This window comes from Carcharhinus amblyrhynchos, chromosome 1 (genome assembly GCF_965287045.1).
Source record: "Carcharhinus amblyrhynchos chromosome 1, sCarAmb.v2.hapA, whole genome shotgun sequence".
Lineage (NCBI taxonomy): Eukaryota > Metazoa > Chordata > Chondrichthyes > Carcharhiniformes > Carcharhinidae > Carcharhinus > Carcharhinus amblyrhynchos.
This window is the reverse complement of record NC_137324.1, coordinates 122,538,458-122,560,807: the sequence shown is the minus strand read 5'-3', so window position 1 is coordinate 122,560,807 and position 22,350 is coordinate 122,538,458. Positions and strand designations below refer to the sequence as shown.

The 22,350-nt window shown below is 42.7% G+C and overlaps 1 protein-coding gene across 3 annotated transcripts; it reads left to right on the top strand.

The window, feature by feature from the left end:
- The first annotated feature begins 593 nt into the window (after positions 1 to 593).
- gar1 (GAR1 homolog, ribonucleoprotein) lies at positions 594 to 21,744 on the top strand. 3 transcript variants are annotated; one of them, XM_080199306.1, is made up of 8 exons: positions 594 to 881; positions 12,775 to 12,924; positions 12,967 to 13,080; positions 14,998 to 15,152; positions 16,257 to 16,316; positions 16,722 to 16,854; positions 19,314 to 19,385; positions 21,323 to 21,744. In XM_080199306.1, exons 2-8 carry the CDS (start codon positions 12,789 to 12,791, stop codon positions 21,331 to 21,333), a joined length of 681 nt encoding a protein of 226 aa, XP_080055432.1. In that variant the 5' UTR covers positions 594 to 881; positions 12,775 to 12,788; the 3' UTR covers positions 21,334 to 21,744. The 3 variants fall into 3 exon arrangements, with proteins under 3 accessions (XP_080055432.1, XP_080055423.1, XP_080055441.1); XM_080199297.1 differs by having other exon boundaries at positions 594 to 780; positions 12,775 to 13,080; XM_080199315.1 differs by having other exon boundaries at positions 12,775 to 13,080.
- The last annotated feature ends 606 nt before the right edge of the window (positions 21,745 to 22,350 follow it).

Sequence of the window (22,350 nt, the reverse complement as noted above, 5' to 3'; positions counted from 1 at the left end):
ATTCAAAGCCATGTAGATTTGCAATAGTTCATTTGAGATTTTTATGAATAAAGTATGTTTTTGGAAAAAAACTGTACTCCTCATTCGAATTTAAAAAAAACTGAAACTTTCCCTTGTGGATTTCTCAGTGGCTTGGTGGAGACTCTTAAATAGGGTGATTAGCCTTCTATTCACATGAGGCACCCAGGGCTGGTGTACAAAATGCACAGCTGTAATGCACATCTGCATCTTGCAGGGGGAACCGTCTTTTTCGCTGCCTGGTGTAATACATATGTGATGTGGATACGCCGGCATTGGGCTGGGGTAAACACAGTAAAAAGTCTGACAACACCAGGTTTAAGTCCAACCGATTTATTTGATAGTATTTATTTGAAGGGACTTCGCCAGGGACTTCACCCCGAAAGCTAGTGAGTTTACTATCAAATAAACCGGTTGGACTTAAACCTGGTGTGGTCAGACTTTTTACTGTGTAATACATACATCCGGCCGGTCGAGGGCGCACAGCCGCTCTGGATAGTTTTGATTCTTTTCCGAGGGGTGTGGGGGAGAGCCGGGCGATATTCGTAATACGGCAGGTCACAGGGGCAGGAAGTGTCTGAAAACTGTCGTAAAGTTGCTAAAATATCGAATTCCAAGCTGGCAGCAAAAAAAGTTGAGGATGATTCGAAATTTGAAACGTAACAGTTGAGGCTGAGCTGTGTAATGTAAAATCATTTTATAATCGTATGTTTTATAATACAGAGGCACAGGCTTTGCAAAGTGACTGGATAAGTGAATGAGGTTTGTGCCTTTCGCTTCTTGAAGGAGGGGTTGAGTGCACGTGGCCGAAGGAGAGTGGAGTACGTGCTCTGGGCAACATTCTAAATCTGGGCCAAGATTCGGTGAGTGAATGGAGCCGTGCACTAACAACTGCAACAATGTTGCTCACGGCTGTTGTAGCCACATTGTTCAGAGCGGTGGATAGATCGCTACATTGGCTCATGTGTCAACTTGTCTCCCCTTCGTTGCTACTCCTCATAACAGGCATGGCTCTGGAGCTGAGGCACTGTTGCCGACAAACTTGTTCTGGAAACCGGTTCGACGATAATCTGCCTTTTTTTTACCATTCATTTCTTTCACAGGAATCATTTTCTTTTTGCAATGATAGTACTTGAAGAACTGATGTACTCAGTTCTCCTCTCAAGAGGTCGAGAGATGAAAGAACTCCATAAACGCCCTAAGCCAATCTTTTGTCCCGTATTGTAGCAGTAATTCCAGCGATTTTTGGATGATCGGCTGGTTGAGACATGAGAAGTAAAATTGAGGTGGTGTGTTTTTACCCCCCTTCCCCCGCCCCCTCCCGTAAAGAATGAGTGGTACAGTGGTTAGCGCTGCTGTCTCACCGGGCCAAGGACCTGGATTCACCTCTGGCCTTGGGTCACTGTGAAGAATCTGCACATTCTCCATGTGTCTGCCTTGGTTTTCTCCGGGTGCTGCTGTTTCCTTCTACAGTCCAGAGATAGGTTAGGTTGATTGGCCTTGTTAGGTGGACTAGCAGGGTAAACATAAGAAATAGGAGCAGAAGTAGGCCATCTAGCCCTTCGAGCCTGTCCCGCCATTCAATAAGATCATGGCTGATCTGTCGCTGCTCAGTTCCACTTTCCCGCTTTCTCCCCATAACCCTTAATCCCCTCTCTTATCAAAAACCCATCAACCCGCGTCTTAAAAATATTTAGCGAGGCAGCCTCCACTACTTCAACGGGCAGAGAATTCCAGAGATTCACCACCCTTTGAGTGAAGAAGTTCCTCCTCAACTCCGTTCCAAACCGCCCCCCTTTTATCTTGAGGCTGTGCCCCCTAGTCCTACTGTCTTTTTTGATGGGGTTGCAGGGATAGGGCCGTGTATTATTGTTGGTGCAGACTCGAAAGGCCAAATAGTCTCCTTTTGTGCTGTAGGGATTCTATGAAAATGGTCAGCGGTCCACACCGTTTGCACTGTGCATTAGTGAACTAATGTAGGCCTCTCGCTCCACTCTTCAGTTCATTCATGGTTCCTTTCTGATTTATTTTTCACTTGGAATCCAAACATTTTATGGTCACTATTATTTCCTAATTGTTCTACACTTGCGTGGCAAGAACTTGAATTTGAATGGCACCTTTAATGTATAAAATGTCCCAAGACTGCATGATGGATGAATACTGATCTAGGAAGTAATACTCATAATTGTCTTGGAAAACTTGATTGAATCAGATTTAAGGTAGAAAAGAAAAATGAGTTAAGAATTGATGGAGACTGTTTCAGAAAAGGCGACTAAATGATTAAAAAACGATCCCACAGATGGCAGAGTGAATGAAGTGGACATGAAGCAAAGAAATCTGAACAATGGGGGTTTATAGAACATGAGATTCCAGAGGGAGTAGGGTATAGCTAAGGATATGTGAAACCTGAAGGAGGGAGGGACAATTGAAAATGTTATGGAGGTGGAAGGGAATGAACTTGCTGAAATGGATAGCATGTGGCTTTAAGCTTGAATCACATTTGATAATTATGCCAAGTTTGTGATGTAGTGTCCGGGGAAAGGGATGACATCAGATCATGAGAGTGGAATTTGCTCAGGTGACTGGGAGCGGAAGGGTTTGAGAAGCATTGGAGAGGCATAAAAACAAAATGCTTAAAACACTTCAGGTAATATCTGTTGAGAGGAAGAAATACAGAGTTAATGTTTTGGGTCAGTTTTTCATTAGAGCAGACTGGACAAGGAATTCCAAGATACTTTAGGAAGATATTGCTCCTCAGAGGTACTTGGAGCCTTCAAAATAGACTTGACCTATTTACCTTCCTTAATTATTACCTTCCCAATTTCCATTTCCTGTCTAAAGCTGTTCAACACATTGCTTCCCAGCTCCATGCCCAAGTCTTCCTAAAGTATCTTAAAGTTAAGGGTAGGACAGGATTGGCAGTTAACATTCCAGGAAACAGATGCTTCAGGCGGGATAGAAGGGGATGTAAAAGGGATGAGGAAGTTGCACTTCTGGTTAAGGAGAATATCACAGCTGGACTGCAGAAGGACACCTCTGAGGGCTCAAACAGTGAGGCAATATGGGTAGAGCTCAGGAATGGGAAGGGTGTAGTCACAATGTTGGGTGTTTACTAAAGTCCGCCTGACAGCCAGTGGGACATAGAGGAACAGATATGAAGGCAAATTTTAACAAGATGTTAGAGTAACAGGGTTGTTGTGGGAGATTTTAACTTCCCCTGTATTGACTGGGACTCACTTAGTGCTGGGGGCAAAGATGGGTCAGAGTTTGTCAGGTGATTCCAGGAGTTCTTCTTGAAACAGTATGTAGATAGTTCAACTAGAGAGCTAAAGACCACAATTCAGTAAGCTTTGAGGTACTGATGGATAAAGGAAAGTGTAATTTTCAGTGTAGTCCTCAAATTAAGGTGCTAAACTGTGAGAAGGCTAATTACAACAATATTAGCAGGAACTGAAGAATGTAGATTGCGGGCAGATGTTTAAGAGCAAATCAACATCTGGTATGTGGGAGGCTTTCAAGTGTAAGTTGATAGGGATTCGGGACTAGTACGTTCCTGTAAGGATGAAGGCTAAGTATGGCAAGTTTTGGGAACATTGAACAACGAGATATATTGTGAGCCTAGTCAAAGACAATAAGAAGCATTTGTCAAGGCTAGCAGGCTGTGAACACACGAAGCAAGTGTGGAATACAAGGAAAGTAGGAAGAAACTGAAGCAAGGAGTAAGGAGGGCTAAAAGAGGTCACGAAAAATCATTGGCCAGCAGGATTAAGGAAAATCTCAAGGCTTTTTATACAAATATAAAGAGCAAGAGGGTATCCAGGAAGAGAGTTGGCCCACTGAAGAACAGGGGAGGGAATCAGTGCATGGAGCCAGAGGAAATGGGCAAGCTATTAAATGAGTACTTTGCATCAGTATTCACCAAAGAGAAGGACTTGGTGAATGATGAATCTGGGAAAGGATGTGTAGATAGTTTGAGTCATGTTGAGATCAAAAAGGAGGTAGTATTGGGGTTCTTCAGAAACATTAAGGTAGACAAGTTCCCAGGTCCTGAAGGGATGTACCCCAAAATACTGAGAGAGGCAAGAGAGGAAATTGCTGGCCTTGAGAGAAATCTTTGCTCCTTACTGTATACAGGGGAGGTCCAGAGGATTAGAGAATAGCCAGTGTTGTTCCTTTATTTACGAAGGGTAGCAAGAATAATCCAGGTAATTACAAGCCGGTGAGCCTTATGTCAGTGGTAGGGAAATTATTGGAGAGGATTCTTTGAGAAGGATTTACTCCCACTTGGAAATAAGTGGACATGTTAGCGAGAGGCAACATGGTTTTGTGAAAGGGGAGTCATGTCTCACTAACTTGGTTGAGTTTTTCGAGGAAGTGACGAAGATAATTGATGAGAGTAGGGCAGTAGTTGTTATCTACATGGACTTCAGTAAGGCCTTTGATAAGGTCCCTCATGGCAGACTGGTGCAGAAGGTGAAATCGCATGGGATCAGAGGTGAGCTGGCAAGATAGATGCAGAACTGGCTTGATAATAGAAGACAGAGGGTAGCAGTGGAAGGTTGTGTTTCTGAATGGAGGACTGTGACAAGTTGCATTCACAGTAAGAAGTCTCACAACACCAGGTTAAAGTCTAACAGGTTTATTTGATAGTAAACACCACTACCAAATAAACTTGATGGACTTTAGCCTGATGTTGTGAGACTTCTTAGTGCGTTCACACCCAGTCCAACGCCGGCATCTCCACATCGTGACAAATGGCATTCCTGAGGGATCAGTGCTTGGATCTTTGCTGTTTGTAATACATATAAATGATTTGGAGGAGAATGTAACTGGTTTGATTAAGTTTGCAGGCGACACAAAGATTGGTGGATTCGCAGACAGGGATGAGGACCATCAGAGGATGCAGCAGAATATAGATTGGTTAGAGGCTTGGGTAGAGAGATGGCAGATGCTGCAACTGTACAGGGTACTGGTGAGGCCGCAGCTGGAGTACTGTGTGCAGTTTTGGTTGCCGCACTTGCGCAAGGCTATTTTGGCCTTGGAGGGAGTGCAGAGGAGGTTCACTAGGCTGATACCGGAGATGAGGGGGTTAGACTACGAAGAGAGACTAAATAGACTGGGTCTGTACTCGTTGGAGTTTAAAAGGATGAGGGGGGATCTTATAGAGACGTATAAGATAATGAAAGGGATGGATAGGGTAGAGGCAGAGAGATTCTTCCTGCTCAGAAAGGACAGCAGGACTAGAGGGCACAGCCTCAAGATAAGAGGGGGGGGGCAGTTTAGAACGGAGTTGAGGAGGAACTTCTTCAATCAAAGGGTGGTGAACCTCTGGAATTCTCTGCCCGTTGAAGTGGTGGAGGCTATCTCGCTAAATATATTTAAGACACGGGTAGATAGGTTTTTGACAGACAAGGGAATTAAGGGTTATGGGGAGAAAGCGGGAAAGTGGAACTGAGCCACTTCAGATCAGCCATGATCTTATGGAATGGCGGGGCAGGCTCGAACGGCTAGATGGCCTACTCCTGCTCCTATTTCTTATGTTCTTAGATGGAGTTTAATTGGGACAAATGTAAGGTAATACATTTTGGAAGGTTGAATACAGATAGGAAATATACAGTAAATGGCAGAACCCTTAAGAGTATTGATAGACAGAGGGATCTGGGTCTACAGGTACGTGGGTCACTGAAAGTAACAATGCAGGTGGAGAAGGTAGTCAAGAAGGCATATGCCATGCTTGCTTTCATCAGCTGGGGAATGCAGTTTAAAAATCGGCAAGTCAGGCAGCATGGTCGGTGCAGCTTGGAGGGCCAAAGGGCCTGTTCCTGTGCTGTAATTTTCTTTATTCGTTATCTTGCAATTCCTCATCCCGACCCACTGTTCCCTTGGAAAATATTCACCTTCTGTTACTAACCTGGATGAAACTTTGTGGGTCTTCTCCAGGTGTTCCAGTTTCCTCCCACACTCTAAAGATGTGTGGGTTAGGTTGGTTGATCTGTCAGGAGGATTAGCAGGATAACTATGTGGGGTTATGGGGATAGGGCCTGGGTAGAATTGTTGTTGCAGGCTTGATGTGCCAGATGACTTCCTTCTGCACTTCAGGGACTCTACAACTTGAGATTGTGATCCTTGGATTTACTTGCATCTTGGGATTATTTCCATTAAGTTAGTTAATAGTCCAGTCAGTAGAGGTACGGCAGGGCATTTCAGTCCCATGGAGTGCACATCCTGGTTCCATTTGGGAACTCGGGTGGTATGGTGGTACAGTAGTTTGTACTGCTGCCTCAGCGCCAGGGTCCCGGGTTCGATTCCCAGCTTGGGTCACTGTCTGTGTAGAGTTTGCACATTCTCCCTGTGTCTGCGTGGGTTTCCTCCGGGTGCTCCGGTTTCCTCCCACAGTCCAAAGATGTGCAGGTTAGGTTGATCGGTCACGTTAAATTGTCCCTTAGTGGCCCGGGATGCATAAGTTAGAGGGATTAGTGGGGTAAATATGTGGGGCAAGGACATGGTAGGATTGTGGTTGGCGCAGACTCAATGGGCCAAATGGCCTCCTTCTGCATTGTGGGATTTCTATGATTTCCAGGATGCTTCTGCTTTCCTGCATGTTATATTAGCTAGACTGACTCATTAAAGTTTTGGAGCATAACAGTGTAACACCTGCAAGTTTGAGCGTTTTGTGAATAGCAAATTTCTTGGTGTGAGAAGATGCAGATTAAGCATTTTCTGGCAGAAGAGAAATGGGCAAAAGCTAGGGAGTCATGGAAAACCAAGCAAATAGCGCAGAAGTCCTGAAGTGTCAAACCAAACTAGCAAGTGGGAGGATGACAGGAGGAAGTGTGGCAAAGCAACAGATTGAGATTCTGCATTTAGGTGTAACAGCCAGGCATTTGTGGCAGGGAGCATGAGGCAAAGATGGTATGTTGCCTCCTTGGATCCCCAGGATCAAGGATGTCAATGAGCTGCTGTAAAGCATTCTGAGGTGGGAGGGTGAACAGCCGGTAGTTGTCCTTATTGGGAGCAACAACATAGAGGTGGAAAGAAGGGTGAAGTCCTGCAGGCATATTTTGGAGAGCAAGAAAAGGGATTAAGAAGCAAGTTCTCAAATGGAGCAGCATGGTAGCACAGCGGTTAGCACTGCTCCTTCACAGCATCAGGGACACGAGTTCAATTCCCGGCTTGGATAACTGTCTGTGTGGAGTTTGCACATTCTCCCCATGTCTGTATGGGTTTCCTCCGGGTGCTGGGTTTCCTCCCGCATTCTGAAAAATGTGCTGGTTAGGTGCATTGATCCCAAATGGCACCTGACTGTGGTGACCAGGGGAATTTCACAGTAACTTCATTGCAGTGTTAATGTGCGCCTTACTTGTGACTAATAAACTTTAAACATAGAAATCTCCACATCATTCCTGATGCTATGCACTAGTGAGTATAAAAATAGAAAGATGAAGATGTGGCTGGAGAGATTGTGCAGGAGCGTGAACTTCAGATTCCTGAACTTTAGGACTGGTTCTGGGGGAGGTTAGGACCTGTACGTAAAGAACATAAGAAATAGGAGCAGGAGTAGGCTATCTAGCCCTTCAAGCCTGCCCCACCACTCAATAAGATCATTGCCGATCTGTCGTGTCTCAGTTCCACCTTCCTGCCCTCTCCCCATAACCCCTAATCCCCTTGCCTATCAAAAACCTATCAACCCGTGTCTTAAATATATTTAGCGAGGCAGCCTCCACCACTTCAACGGGCAGAGAATTCCAGAGATTCACCACCCTTTGAGTGAAGAAGTTCTTCCTCAACTCCGTTCTAAACCCCCCCCCCCCCCCCCCCCCCGCCTTTATCTTGAGCCTGTGTACAGGGTGGATGGTTAGCACTTGAGCAGTACTGCAACCAATTTCCTTTTGGGCAGTTTCTAGTGTTATTGAGGAGAGTTTACCTGAAATTGGAAGGGAAAAATGGGAACCAGGACATAATATTGGAAGGAAAAACAAAATGCATTGAAAATTGGGTGGGCAGCTAGCACTAGTGTAAGAAATAGTAAGGTATTTAGAGGGATCTGAGTAAAAAAACATTTCAGTAAGATTTAAAGTAGGTTTGCAGTATATGTGTGAATGCATGGTAAAGTTAAGGGACAGTAAATCATAGCATTGTTAAGATTAGGTTAGCTATGAAAAAGACAAAGCAATCCAGAATATTGGGGGAAGAGCTCAATTCCAGTGATGGGATACTGAATCTGGTGCAAATAAACTGAAATCTAAAAGGTTGACGGCTAATGAAAAGAGGAGATAGTTTGGATGTAGTTGTGGTATATACCTAGGAGGAGGAAGAAAAGGATAAAGAAAACCAGAGCTCCCTGGATGGCGAAAACATTAGTTGTGAGATGAAGAAGAAAAGTATGCCCATCTGTTAAGTCTCCAGGGCTTTTGGGTCTGGCTCTGAGGAATGAGGTGGGACAACAGCTGAACCACAAGCAACGCTTCAAAATACAGTCACCTTAATTAGCCCTGATATATAATTCTCTATCTAAATATCATACAGCATCCCCAATGATTCTCTCAAGTCCATTTCTTTTTCCAGTTGTCCATTGACCTCCTTCCAGTCGAAAGAAACAATCCTAGTCTCTAACTATCTGATAAAATAGGGGCAGGGGCTGATGTAACCCTTGTTCCTCCTCCCTCAGTACTCCCAACTGAATATCGTCTGGATTGGCTGCCCTGTCTATTTTTAACACTCTGAGCTCTATCTCAAATATTCCTAATTCTACCTGTAATATTTTGGCTGTCCCATTTCTTTCTTCTAAGCTTCCCAATTCTACCTGGATAAGGAAGAAGATGACATGGTTTTCATGATTAGTAGGGGGTGAAATTTTAATAAACTTTCTGAGGCCAGGAGAAAGAGACCTGGGACTGAATTTTCAGGATGGCCACTACTCAGCACCCGTCATCCGGAGAGTCGGTGGGGAACTCATCCCTGACAGTCCCGCTGCCATTTCATGTTTTAATGAACATTGATTGGCAGCAGGCAAGACTTCCATCTGCACTTGGAAGAAAGTTCTGCCATGGAGAGCTGTCAGTCAAGCAAATCAGCTGACAGCTCTCCAGCCCATTCGGACACAGCACTGCGGTGGCCAGAAGATGTACTACAGCATAGTGCCTGGGAACCACAGTGATGGTGAGTATCGGGGTCCCAGGGAGGTGGGGGGAAGAGTGTTGTGAGGAGGGTGATCTCGTTGTTGGTGGATGCGTGCCCCCAACCTAAAGAGCCCTTCCAGTGGAGACTCTTCCTGAATATTAAAGACTGGGCAAGAAGTAATAGGAAGATTGATGGGCTTCCCAGCTAAACCCCTGTCTGCCAATGGTGAAATCACATATGGCTTAGTCTGGGCAGGATCCCAGAGAGAATCCTGTCCATGCTATTTACCACCTGTCATCTTCAGAACCCACTGATGGGGAGCATAAAATTCTAGCCATGGTTTAAGTGCAGTGCTGGAGGCAGCTGAGCATAATTTTTCAATCTTTAATATATATCCACAAGCTCCTCACATGTAATCTTTGAGAATAGCAGAGGTACAGAGAGGTTATGAAGTAGTTGGGTGGCACAGTAGCACAGTGGTTAGCACTGCTACTTCACAGCTCCAGGGATCTGGGTTTGATTCCTGGCTTGGGTCACTGTCTGTGTGGAGTTTGCACATTCTCCTCGTGTCTGTGTGGATTTCCTCCGGGTGCTCCGGTTCCCTCCCACAGTCCAAAGATGTGCAGGTTAGGTTGATTGACCATGCTAAAATTGCCCCTTAGTGTACTAGGATGCTTAGGTTGGAGGGATTAGCAGGTAAAATATGTAGGGATATGGGGGTAGGATCTGGGTGGGATTGTGGTCGTTGCAGACTCGATGGGCCAAAGGGCCTCTTTCTGCGCTGTATGATTCTATGATTAAGTAGTTGAATGTGATGCCTTGTCAGTTTTCTGCACTGCATTTCCTGATAGCAAATAAAATGGGCAGTACAGACCCTTCAGCCCTCAATGTTGTGCTGACCTGTGAAACCAATCTAAAGCCCATCTAACCTACAGTATTCCAGTATCATCCATATGTTTAGCCAATGACCATTTAAAGGCCCTTAATGTTGGCGAATCCACTATTGTTGCAGGCAGGGCATTCCACGCTCTTACACTTTGAGTAAAGAACCTACTTCTGACATTTATCCTATATCTGTCACTCCTCAATTTAAAGTTATGTCCCCTCATGCTAGTCATTTCCATCCGAGGAAAAAGGCTCTCACTGTCCACGCTGTCTAATCCTCTGATCATCTTATATGTCTCTAAGTCACCTCTTAAACTTCTTCTCTCTAACGAAAACATCCTCAAGTCCCTCAGCCTTTCCTCATAAGACCTTCCCACCATACCAGGCAACTTCTTTTTTGTTCCTGTTGGACGGAGAACATCTGATCAGTTAATGGTTTTGAATGTGTCCTGAAATAAATTGTCAGTCTGACAAGCATTATCCGTGTCTGCCTCATAATTAAACTGGTCCATCTTTGCACTCTTAACTATTAAATGTAACTGCATTTCCTGATGTTTTAAGATCATAAGACATAGGAGCAGAATTAAGCCACTTGGCCCATCGAGTCTGCTCCGCCATTCAATCATGGCTGATATTTTTCTCATTCCCATTCTCCTCTCTTTTCCCTGTAACTCCTGATATCTTTATTAATCAAAAACCTATCTACCTCTGTCTTAAAAGACACTCAATGACCTAGCTTCACAGCCTTTTCAGCAAAGAATTGCACAGATTCACCACTCCCTGGCTGAAGAAATTCCCCTTCAGCTCTGTTTTAAAGGATTGTCCCTTTAGCCTGAGGTTTTGCCCTCTGATTCTAGTTTTTCTTACTGGTAGAAACATCCTCTCCACATCCACTCTATCCAGACCTCGCAAGTTTCAGTAAGATCCCCCCTCATCCTTCTAAACTCCAACGAGTACAGACCTAGAGTCCTCAGCCTTTCCTCATACAACAAACCCTTCATTCCAGCGATGATTCCTGTGAACCTCCTCAGGACCCTTTTCAAGGCCAGCACATCCTGCCTTAGATATGGGGCGCAAAACTGTTCACAGTACATAAGAAGTAGGAGCAGGAGTAGGCCATCTAGCCCTTCGAGCCTGCCCCACCATTCAATAAGATCATGGCTGATCTGTCGTGGCTCAGTTCCACATTCCCGCCCTCTCCCCATAACCCTTAATCCCCTCTCTTATCAAAAACCCATCAACCCGCGTCTTAAAAATATTTAGCGAGGTAGCCTCCACCACTTCAACAGGCAGAGAATTCCAGAGATTCACCACCCTTTGAGTGAAGAAGTTCCTCCTCAACTCCGTTCTAAACCGCCCCCCCCTTTATCTTGAGGCTGTGCCCCCTAGTCCTACTGTCCTTTCTGAGCGGGAAGAGTCTCTCCACCTCTCTCCTATCCATCCCATTCATCATCTTATACGTCTCAATGAGATCTCCCCTCATTCTTCTAAACTCTAACGAGTACAAGCCTAGTTTATTCAGCCTCTCCTCATAGCTCAACCCCCTCAACTCCGGTATCAGCCTAATAAACCTCCTCTGTACTCCCTTCAAGGCCAAAATATCCATGCGTAAGTACGGCGCCCAAAACTGCACACAGTACTCCAGCTGTGGCCTCACCAATGCCCTATACAGCCGCAGCAAGACCTCCCTACTTTTATATTCAATCCCCCTCGCTATGAAGGCCAGCATCCCATTCACCTTCCTGACCACCTGCTGCACCTGCAAGCTGGGTTTTTGCGACTCATGCACAAGGACCCCAAGGTCCCTCTGCACCGTCGCCTGCTGCAGTTTTTCGCCACGTAAGTAATAATCCTTCCTACCATTATTCCTACCAAAGTGGATGGCGTCTGACCAGAGCCTTATACGGCCTCAGAAGTACATCCCTGTTCCTGTATTCTAGCCCTCTCAACATGAACGCTAACATTGCAATTGCCTTCCTAATTGCGGACTGAACCTGCACATTAACTTTGAGAATCTTGAACAATGACTCCCAAGTCTCTTTGTGTTTCTGATTTCCTAAGCATTTTTCCATTTAGAAAATAGTCTGTGCCTCCATGTCTCCTTCCAAAGTGCATAACCTCTCACTTTTCCACATTATATTCCATCTGCCACTTCTTTGCTCTCCTAACCTGTCCAAGTCCTTCTGTAGCCCCCTGCTTCCTCAATACTACCTGTCCCTCTACATATCTTTGTATCATCTACAAACTTAGCAACAGTGCCTTCAGTTCCTTCTTTCAAATCGTTAATGTATATTGTGAAAAGTTGTGGTCCCAGCACTGACCCCTGAAGCACACTACTAGTCACTGGCTGCCATCCTGAAAAAGATCCCTTTATCCCCACTTTCTGTCTTCTGCCAGTTAGCTAATCATCTGTCCATGCCAGGATCTTACCCTTAATACCATGAGCACTTACTTAACAGTCTCCTATGTGGCACCTTGTCAAAGGCCTTCTGGAAATCTAAATAAGTCATGTCCACTGGTTCTCCTTTATCTAACTTCCTTGTTACCTCCTCAAAGAACTACATAATACCCTGTTGAGACAATACCTCCAGCATTTGAAAGTGCAGAAATTGGGTGGATCAGCTTGCCTCTTAGCAACCTTTCATGGTGAATTTTGAACCCTGGAAGTTTTTTTGTATTATTGTATTCTGTGTTAGTCTTTCAATCAAAGGAATTAATGCTCATGTACTGACTAATCTTATTTCCTTTCAGGATATTTGATTGAGATGTCTTTCCATGGAGGTCGGGGTGGTGGAGGAGGTGGCTTTGGTAGAGGAGGAAGAGGAGGAGGCGGCGGCGGCTTTGGGGGAGGAAGAGGTGGAGGAGGTGGCTACGGTGGAGGAGGTGGCTACGGTGGAGGAGGTGGCTACGGTGGAGGAGGAAGAGGAGGTGGCTTTGGAGGAGGAAGAGGAGGTGGCTTTGGTGGAGGAAGAGGAGGACGTGGTGGAGGATTCCGCGGAGGTGGGCGAGGAGGTTTCGGTAAAGGTTATGATCAGGGACCTCCTGATAGTGTAGTAGGTAAGAGCATCAAAACGGACTCAGATACCACAGTCCCTAAACAAAAGGCTAATTGCAGTTCTGATTAAATATTTGGAATAATTCTGTGGCTCAGTCTTAGTTACTTGGCATAAACATTACATTTTTCAGAGATTAGTGAAGCAGACTAAAGCGTTTACCAACTAATAGTATTTATTGATTACCTGAATAATTTAAATGCTGCAGCAGAAAGTTGTATAATGCTTCAGATCTCATGCTGTCTCTCCAGTAATAGAGCTGAATAGTTTTATTTTTATTGATGAAGGTATTCTGGTTTTCTCTCCATTCTTGACTTCCTGAAAGAAATAGTAATGATCTATTATAGTGCAGTGTGAAATGATTTACAACGCTTCAAATGCCTTATTGCTAATGCAGACCCTGGACATCACCTGTACATATTAGTATGACTTTTCCATGTGTGCTATGTGCACTTCCTGCACGGGTGTTAATGAAGTGAGATGGCACATGTAGGTGCATGCCCTCTGTGTCCAAAGGCATGGAGTATATCAAGATGCCAGTGACCCAAGTGAGTTGATAAAATGCCAGACTGCCAAGTTGGATCAACACAATAGCTGCAGTGGCAATAGTTCCAATACAACTTGCTTTGCATGTGGACAGGGCATGGGAAGGAGGAGACAAAGATGTTCTGCAAGGAGGGAGGGAGACGGCCCTATCCACAAATTTACTGGAAGCTCCAGTCATCCTTAGCAATGAATCAACATCAATGCTAAGGGAGGCTATCATAAATATAGTGAGTAGTGATGGACTGATCGGAAGCCTCCAAGCAGGGTGAGGACACCCCTCCCTGTACCTCTGAAGTTCAATTTGATTCATGCATTCTATGCTACAGATCATTCAGGTGTCCAGGTTGTTGATATTGAACTAAATCCTTTCCAACCGAGCCAACAGCAGCCTCAGTGGGAGGAGACCTCATGCAACTGGATAGAACCTCTGAGGAGCCACATTGAGTAAAAATAATCATCTTTATCCCAAAATAGACCTAACCATCCACAAAATGCATCCATCTTAGACTGTCCATCACAAAGTCCTCTTCATCCTCATTAAGCAGTAATAGCCAATAGAAAATAACTTTACAATCATACAATAAAAACCCTTAATTCTTTATGCATCACCTTTGTGTTTGCCTGGCAGGTGCCTTTGTCTGATCAAGTGCTGCTACAGTGGGCTTGCTACTCCTGTGGCTGCAGAATGACCGCTAGACAGACACATTATCATTGCCTGACCAATCCATGGTAATCTAGAGGTTCCTATCACTTCCATAATGGAAAGGATGGGCTCCAAGCTGATCATGATGTCCTATGCCATGTTGGAGCTGGACTCCTCCATGTTCCAACCTTGTTTCAGGAGACTATCTGACTAGTCTGACAATGCGCTGAACATCTTGACATGCATTATCATGGTTTTCCTATAGTTCATCTCTGAGGTCCTCATCTGAGTTCCCTGCAGGAAAACATGTCTGAAATCATTCTCTGGGAAGTTTGGACATGAACTGCCCTATTCACTTGCCCTGGGAGCAGCCATGAGTGGCCGATGACTTGCCATATTCTGATCCTGACTCTATTCAGCCCTCTTCGGGTTCAGCAGCACTGATGCATCTGAGCCAGTGACTGCAAGTGTTGATTAGATTCAGTCAGTTTCCAATATTTACCATACTTTAACAATCATTTTCAGCAGATTATTGGTAACGTTGATACGGGGGAATCGATGGTGTAGTAAGTCAGCACACTTTTCGCCTCTTGTACTTCAACAAAAATAGTGGGATGAAAACATTTAATGCTGTGATAGTTCTATTTGTATCATTATTTCACATAAATTATGATGTGCAGATTTAATGGGATTATAGTTGTTTTAATAATTTGCTATGTTTTAACATTACAGTATTAGGACATTTCATGCATCCTTGTGAAGATGATATCGTTTGCAAGTGCACTTCAGAAGAAAATAAAGTTCCGTATTTCAACGCACCAGTTTACTTGGAAAACAAAGAACAAATTGGGAAAGTTGATGAAATATTTGGACAGCTGCGAGATTTTGTATCCTTTTTGAGTTGGTGTTGGAAAAGAACCTAAAGTGATGGAAATGAACCTATCATATCTGACTGTACAGAGAGTTAAATGTGGGAATCATTTTTAACTGTTTGTTTGAAATAATTGTAAGAGTCCTAAATGGGAACATGTGGATAATGCAGTTGCAGAACTCTGGGCTGAGGAATGCTCTCACTTTGCTGTCAGTGATCGGTTCCAGCGGATTAGGCATAGTTTCAGAAGTACCCCTTTTAACTTTGATTCACTATGCTTAGATTGTCTTTGAATTATCTGATGAACTGTAGTATCAACCCTTTTCCACAATAAACCATGTATTTTAGACCTTTAGTTCTCTTGTCAGCCCAAACCCACTCCTCTCCTCCAACTAATCTCATCCGACACTTTTAACGCCACTAAAGGGAAAATTTGTAATGTGGGTTTGGAGCTAGACGGGGACTATTTCTGAGAGTTAAAATGAACAGTAGCCAGTCTATCCTGATCTCTTTTTTGCTTTTGAGTGCATTGTAGATAAATACTGTACTAGGAACTATAAAACTTGTGGCAGATAAGACTTTATATTCATTAATACTTTAAATGAGTAAAATGTTCTTAAGATCAATGTGAAAAGTGAAGCAATCATTAAGAATTTTCAGTCAGCTGGACAAATTTGAAGTTTCTTTTAGACACGTGAAATGCAAGCACATGTTGCTGCAGTTGGGATCCTTGTGCTCTCATGACACTTTCATGTACTCTTGTATATGCTTTAATTGTGATTTCCTCTGTTTCATTCTTTGTCATTTTGATTGTGCTGCTTTAGGAAGGATGGGGTGTGCAAATTTCAGAATGTGAGTCATGAATTATAAGGAGGTTTATTTCTTAGCTGCTACAGAACAGATTGCGTGTAGGATGTACATCTTGAGGAAGGGCACAGAGGCTGTGATGTGAACTAAATACTTGTATAATTCTGTTGATCTCTTAAGATCTGAAATAAAAAAATGTAGCATGTTCATTTATAATTAAACTACAGTTGTTGGTATATTGGTATAGTCTCTTATTTGGTTACAATTGCTTATAAGTAATGCTATTTAATTTTCCCTTAACCAAAATTAATAGTATTTTTCAGTTAAATTATCAGATAACATGAAAGCTACTTCCTTTAAGAAATTACAAAAGGTGAGTTTTCTTGTGAAGGTTATATTAAGGAAAATTCTAGCGAGGTATTCTGCTTTGAAAATTATAAGAATGTGTTTGGGGGGTGGGAATGGGGAATATGGCCTTGACCCTTACGATAAGGACCTCAGTTAACAGCTCCTTCTCCAGCTGGGGTTGGAATTTAAATTTGTACAAATTACCCAGCAAATTCTGTCTAACAATATTTGATGTTTGGATGTCCTGCAAATATGTGAGCACAATATAAAATTCTGAAATGGTTTAGATAACAAATGTGGAAATGTCCTTTGGTTTCTTTTTTCTTCCTCGGAGCACAGTAAAAGCAGCTTGTTTTTAAAAAAAGGTGCATATTTATGTGCAATTGCTCTCTTTTTGGCTGCCCTTGGGTTGATTTTTCTTTTTCTGTAGTTTTACATTGATCCAGCAAAGCTGCTCCCTCTTCAACGATTTTTGCCCCGGCCACCTGGTGAAAAGGGCCGAGGGAGGGGAGGTCGTGGAGGAGGGCGAGGTGGTCGAGGCGGTGGATTTGGAGGCCGAGGCGGTAAGCAGTATTTCATTATTTAAGCATTTTTTGATCTCATCAGTGACATTGGTTGCCTTGAAAGAGTAATAGATTTGTTGTGCTGCAGAAGGTAGACAGAGATTAGCGCAAATGAGGGGAGTGCAGAATGTTATATTCATGATAACCAGTCAGTGAAGGGGAAAAAGGAGCTAATCTTGAATTAGATTTATTTTTGGTGTGAATCATTACATGTATGTACCTGATAGCTTGATTCAACCTCCTCCCTCTGCCCTGCGCCGCCCCCCATCCTACCATGTCAGTAAGCGTGCTCAAGTAACCATCCTATCAATGCTGTACGTCTTTGTGCTTAGCTCAACTGATACATTAATGTTCATTATGGTTATTCCATGTGGAGCTACTGTTTAGTCATAGAGATTTACAACATGGAATAAGTCCTTAGGTTTACAGCAATAGGTTCTTCGGCCCAACTTGTCCATGCTGTTCTTCTTTAAAACCCCTAAGCTAATCCCAATTGCTGGCATTTGGCCCGTATCCTTCTATACTCTTCTCACCGATGTAACTGACTCAATGCTTTTTAAAAGACAAAATTGTTCCCGCGGCTACTGCTACCTCTGGCAGCTTGTTCCAGGCACTCACCACCCTCTGAGTGAAAAAATTGCTCCTCTAGACACTTTTGTATATCACCCCTTTCACCTTAAAATTGAATTTGAATGACAAAACAAAGATGATGCTAGAGTCGATACTTTCCCCAAAAAACATTTCGGTCAATAGGTGCAAGTACAGTGATAATGAGATTGCAAATGAATCTCACAAAGCATGCTTATGCCTAAGCACATGGAAAGCATCAAAATGAATGTTGGGAGCAAAGTGTTACAAGAGCCACTTCTGCATGTCATTGATGGAGGAGACAGTGGCATAGTTGTATTGCCTCTGGACTAGTAACCTAAAGACTCAGGGTGATGCTTTGGGGACCCCTCGGTTTGAATCCCATGTGACAGATGATGAAATTTGAATTCAATAAAAATCTGGAATTAAATGTCTAATGATGACCATGAAACGATTGTTGATTTTTTTTTTAAAACAACAATCTAGTTTGCTTAATACCTTTTCTCGGGAAGGAAATCTTCTATCCTTACCTGGTCTGGTCTAAATGTGATTCCAGACCCACAGGAATGTGGTTGACTCTTAAAATGTCCCCTGAAAGCCGCTCAACTCAAGGGCAATTAGGGCTGTGCAAGGATGTGGTTGGCACAGTGGTTAACGCTGCTGCCTCACAGCACCTCAGGTCACTGTCTGCTTGGAGTTTGCACATTCTGTCTGTGTCTGCATGGGTTTCCCCCGTGGTCCAGAGATGTGCAGGTTAGGTGGATTGGCTATGCTAAATTGCCCCTTAGTGTCAAGGGGCTAGCAGTGTGAACACATGGGCCTGGGTCGAAATGTTGTCAGTGCAGTCTTGATTGGCCAAATGGCCGCCTTCTGCACTGTGGGGATTATATGAAATGCTGGCCCAGCCAGTAACACTGACATCCCACGAATGAATAAAAAATAACCACATATGGTAGCCACAGCCCCAGCTTGACTAAAACAGCCCACGCTAACAATCAAGTGTCTAATTACATTATAATTGTGAACAGGCTCTACTGTCTATCCAATACTGTATGCCCTGCATTTACTGTACCCTGTGGTGTGCTAATAAAAAGAATTTCAATAAAAAGACAAGTTAAAAAGATGATAGATGTGTATGAGAAAGAATTTTTTAATTTTTTGAAATTTTTTTTTCCGAGTGGCTCAGCAATAAGGTTTTATTTTTAAAGGGATGGTGCAAAAAAATTAGGTTAGTTTCAATGACTGATGCTGTAGTCAGTTCTCCAGGAAGTTTCTGTGGAGTTATTTGAAATTTAGATTACACCACAGAAGGAGGCAATTTGGCTCATCGTGTTCTGCTGAAAAAAGAGTGATATAGTCTCATTTCCTCAATCCTTTTTTTTTTTGATACACAAGCGATGTTGGGCTTGTTGTTTACATTCCTACATGCCTGTGACATTCCAGTGTGGACTTGATGGGCCGAATGGCCTTATTCACTACAATAATAACTATGCTGCCAATCTGCCATTTTACCCTCTGCAAAATTGCTAAAAATTAAGGGAGACATTTTTGTATATGGTATCTGGAAATACCTGTTATTTTTAATGCTGGAAACTGGATTTGTCAAATTTTATATTATACTCATTTTACTCAATAATGTTAACGAAGAGCCAGAACTCACCAATATTTTAAATACATTGTTTTGATGTCCAGTTCTTTGAAGATAGATTTTACTAGAATTACTTTGAATGCACATAAACTAATTTGTAGTTGTAAAATTTAAGTACATAAATTATTAAAATAATTTGAGCCAGTGGACGTGACATTGCTGAACCTAAGAACTTTGATTACGTTTTTCTCACTCCTGTCATTTCATTTTGCTTCTTACCCAGGTGGGTTCAGGGGAGGCAGAGGAGGTGGTTTCAGAGGAGGTCGAGGAGGAGGAGGAGGGCGTGGTTTTAGAGGTAAGTGCGAAGTGCCAGAAAATGTTGAGGATTACATTATAACTTCAATATCTTACACTTAATTTTCTCATTTAAATGTTCTCAATCCTTTAGACAGTTGTACTATGTTTGAATAAAGTTCTATGGGTGTTTGAAATCGTCTAGTTCATTTTGGTGTCTTAGCAGTGGCTGTTCATTCAAGAATCTAATGCCACAGCCCCCTGTTCTGTCCATCATAGCTCTGTATCTTTCCCTCCTTTTGGTATTTATCTAATTTTTCCAAACTCGATTCAATGTTCTCCACATAACCCAGTCCCTATAGCAAGGCATTCTACATTGTAACAAATTTTCTCATAAATAAATTCCTCTTATTGCTCTCCTCCCACATCCCAAAGATGTGCTTTTAGGCTGATTGATTGGGTACTAAATTGTCCCTAAATTGGACCTCCCTGATCAGGCGTAGACTAAAATCATGAATAGGTCACTGAGACAGTGGGACGGCGGCGCGGGCTCGTTGGGCCGAAGGGCCTGTTTCCCGTGCTGTGTTGTTCTTTGTTGTTCTTTGTTATCGCTCTTGATGACTATCTTAATTTGAAGAACCCTTGTCACTGGCGCCCAAGCCAAAGGGAAATAAGCATTAGGGTTCATTGCCTACAAAAATCAATTCAATTTTAGAACATTCGATAAATTGCACATTCCTGTGGAAATAGCTTAGTATTCCAGTCTCCCCTCAGATTTAAGGTCTTCTCTTGCATCATGCAGGCAAGTCTACACAGTGTAAGTAGTGTTCTCCAACTCTACTGCCCTTTTTGTAATGGTGTCCAAAATAGCACAATGTGCTCTATAACTGAGATAACCCCATGTTTAGTTCATTATCACTTCTACTTATAAAATCTCAAATTCTATAGGCCTTTTTAATGGATTTATCAGTAGCTTTAAAAACACACCCTTGCATTTTCAGGGGGCAGCACAGTAGTTAGCATTGCTACCTCACAGTGCCAGAGACCCAGGTTTGATTCCCAGCTTGACTCAGTGTGTGGAGTCTGCATGTTCTCCTCGTGACTGTGTGGGGTTTCTTCTAGGTGCTCCGATTTCCTCCCACAGTGTGAAAGATGTGCTAGTTAGGTGAATTGGCCGTGCTAAATTCTCCCTTGGTGTGCCTGAACAGGCACCGGAGTGTGGCGACTAGGGAATTTTCACAGTAATTTCATTGCAGTGTTAATGTAAGCCTACTTGTGAGAATAAAAATTAAACTTATATTGATGAAACACACACCCTGTTGCTCCAGCTGAGTCGGCTTGTTCATCAGTAATTTTTATTGCGTATATGTTTCAGTTTACTTGTTTTTGTTGCCATAAAGAACTACTTCACAGTTCAAATTGCATTTGCTACCTTTCATTTATTCCACTACTCTATCCATGCTTAAATTTTTTGCAATTCTCTTTTTCCAAAATCCAAAATTTGCTGTTTTCCAAAATCACCAACATTCAGGGTCAGACAATTAAATTATGTTCTCAACCAACATCTAAATTATTTATGTATGCCAATAAAAATGAATCCAGCACTGACCCCCTCACATACAACATTTTCCAGCCTCCAGTCTGAATAACCATTTATCCTAATTCCCTATTTCTAGTCTGCCAATCTTGTATTTTTCCTCTTGTATACTTGGATATTTCCAACAGGCCTTATCAAATGCCTACTGAACAGTCATTTGCTGCATTGCCTTTGTCCACCTCGGGGGTTCCTGCAAATAAGCTTACATATTCCCCTCTCTATTTTTCTGTACAGTTCTGTGGTATTCTATGGGCCATTGTAGATTGACTTTCAGAAGGCTGTCAGCTAAGCCCAAAACTTGTTCCAATGGAGTCACTGGTGCAGTGTTTTCCCTCCTATGTAGCTTTTGATTTGCTTTGTTACTATGCTTTTGATTGATATCCCTTTATTTCCCCTAATAGGTGGAAGGTGAAATTGCAAATACTAGAACACTGGGCCGCAATTCAGAAGTTTACTGTTCTAGCCCTCCTCGTTTTGCCAGATATGAACTGCATCAAGTTTTAAAGTTTTTTTTAAAAATAAAAAATTGTGGTTTATTGCATGCACGATGTTTTTGTATTATTTGCAAAGTAATAAATCACATCTGTATGGATTGTTATAAATGTATTTGAGGGTCCAAAGTGTCACTCCATAATTTGTTTATATAGTGATGGATCAATATTCTAATGCAAGTAGCTCTGAAGGCTTTTGTGACCAAGAATACAAAGGAACTAGTTTGTATTGCACAATGTTCTACTGATCATAAAAATATTTGGTCTACAAATAGTACAGTTTGAGATAATGTTTCAGAACACTTGTTTTAAAATAAATGTTTTTACATAAATTTGTGAGTATATCATTTTTAGCTGTAAGTCACCTGACTTGAGACCATGGACAAGTAGTCTACGTGGGACGTGGTCATTGGGACTACGTATGTTAACATAAAACTTTCAAACTTTTTTTAGTCTGAGGAGCCGAGAGAATACCTCATAAAATATTGATGCACTCAGTTAACTTTCAAGAAATAGTCATTTATCCCAGATGAAAATAGTGCAGAATTTTTAGTAAGCAGTATTAAATTGCATGCTAGCATCCAAGTCTTGACAAGGTGCCGCATAGGAGACTGTTAAATTAAGTGCCCGTGGTGTTAAGGGTAAGATTCTGGCATGGATAGAGGATAGGCTGATTGGCAGAAGGCAGAGAGTGGGGATAAAAGGGTCTTTTTCAGGATGGCAGCCAGTGGTTAGTGATGTGCCTCAGGGGTCAGTGCTGGAACCACAACTTTTCACAATACACATTAATGATTTGGAGGAAGGAACTGAAGGCACTGTTGTGAAGTTTGTAGATGATAATAAAGATATGTAGAGGGACAGATAGTATTGAGGAAGCAGTGAGGCTGCAGAAGGAGAGAGGACAAAGAAGTGGCAGATGGAATATAATGTGGAAAATT

Bases quoted from the DNA above. Each gene is read 5' to 3' on its own strand.
- gar1 (XM_080199297.1), top strand. From the start codon at position 12,789: ATGTCTTTCCATGGAGGTCGGGGTGGTGGAGGAGGTGGCTTTGGTAGA. The intron at 13,081-14,997 runs GTAAGAGCATCA...TTAACATTACAG, and splicing joins ACCTCCTGATAGTGTAGTAG to TATTAGGACATTTCATGCAT. The intron at 16,317-16,721 runs GTGAGTTTTCTT...CTTTTTCTGTAG, and splicing joins CCTTTAAGAAATTACAAAAG to TTTTACATTGATCCAGCAAA.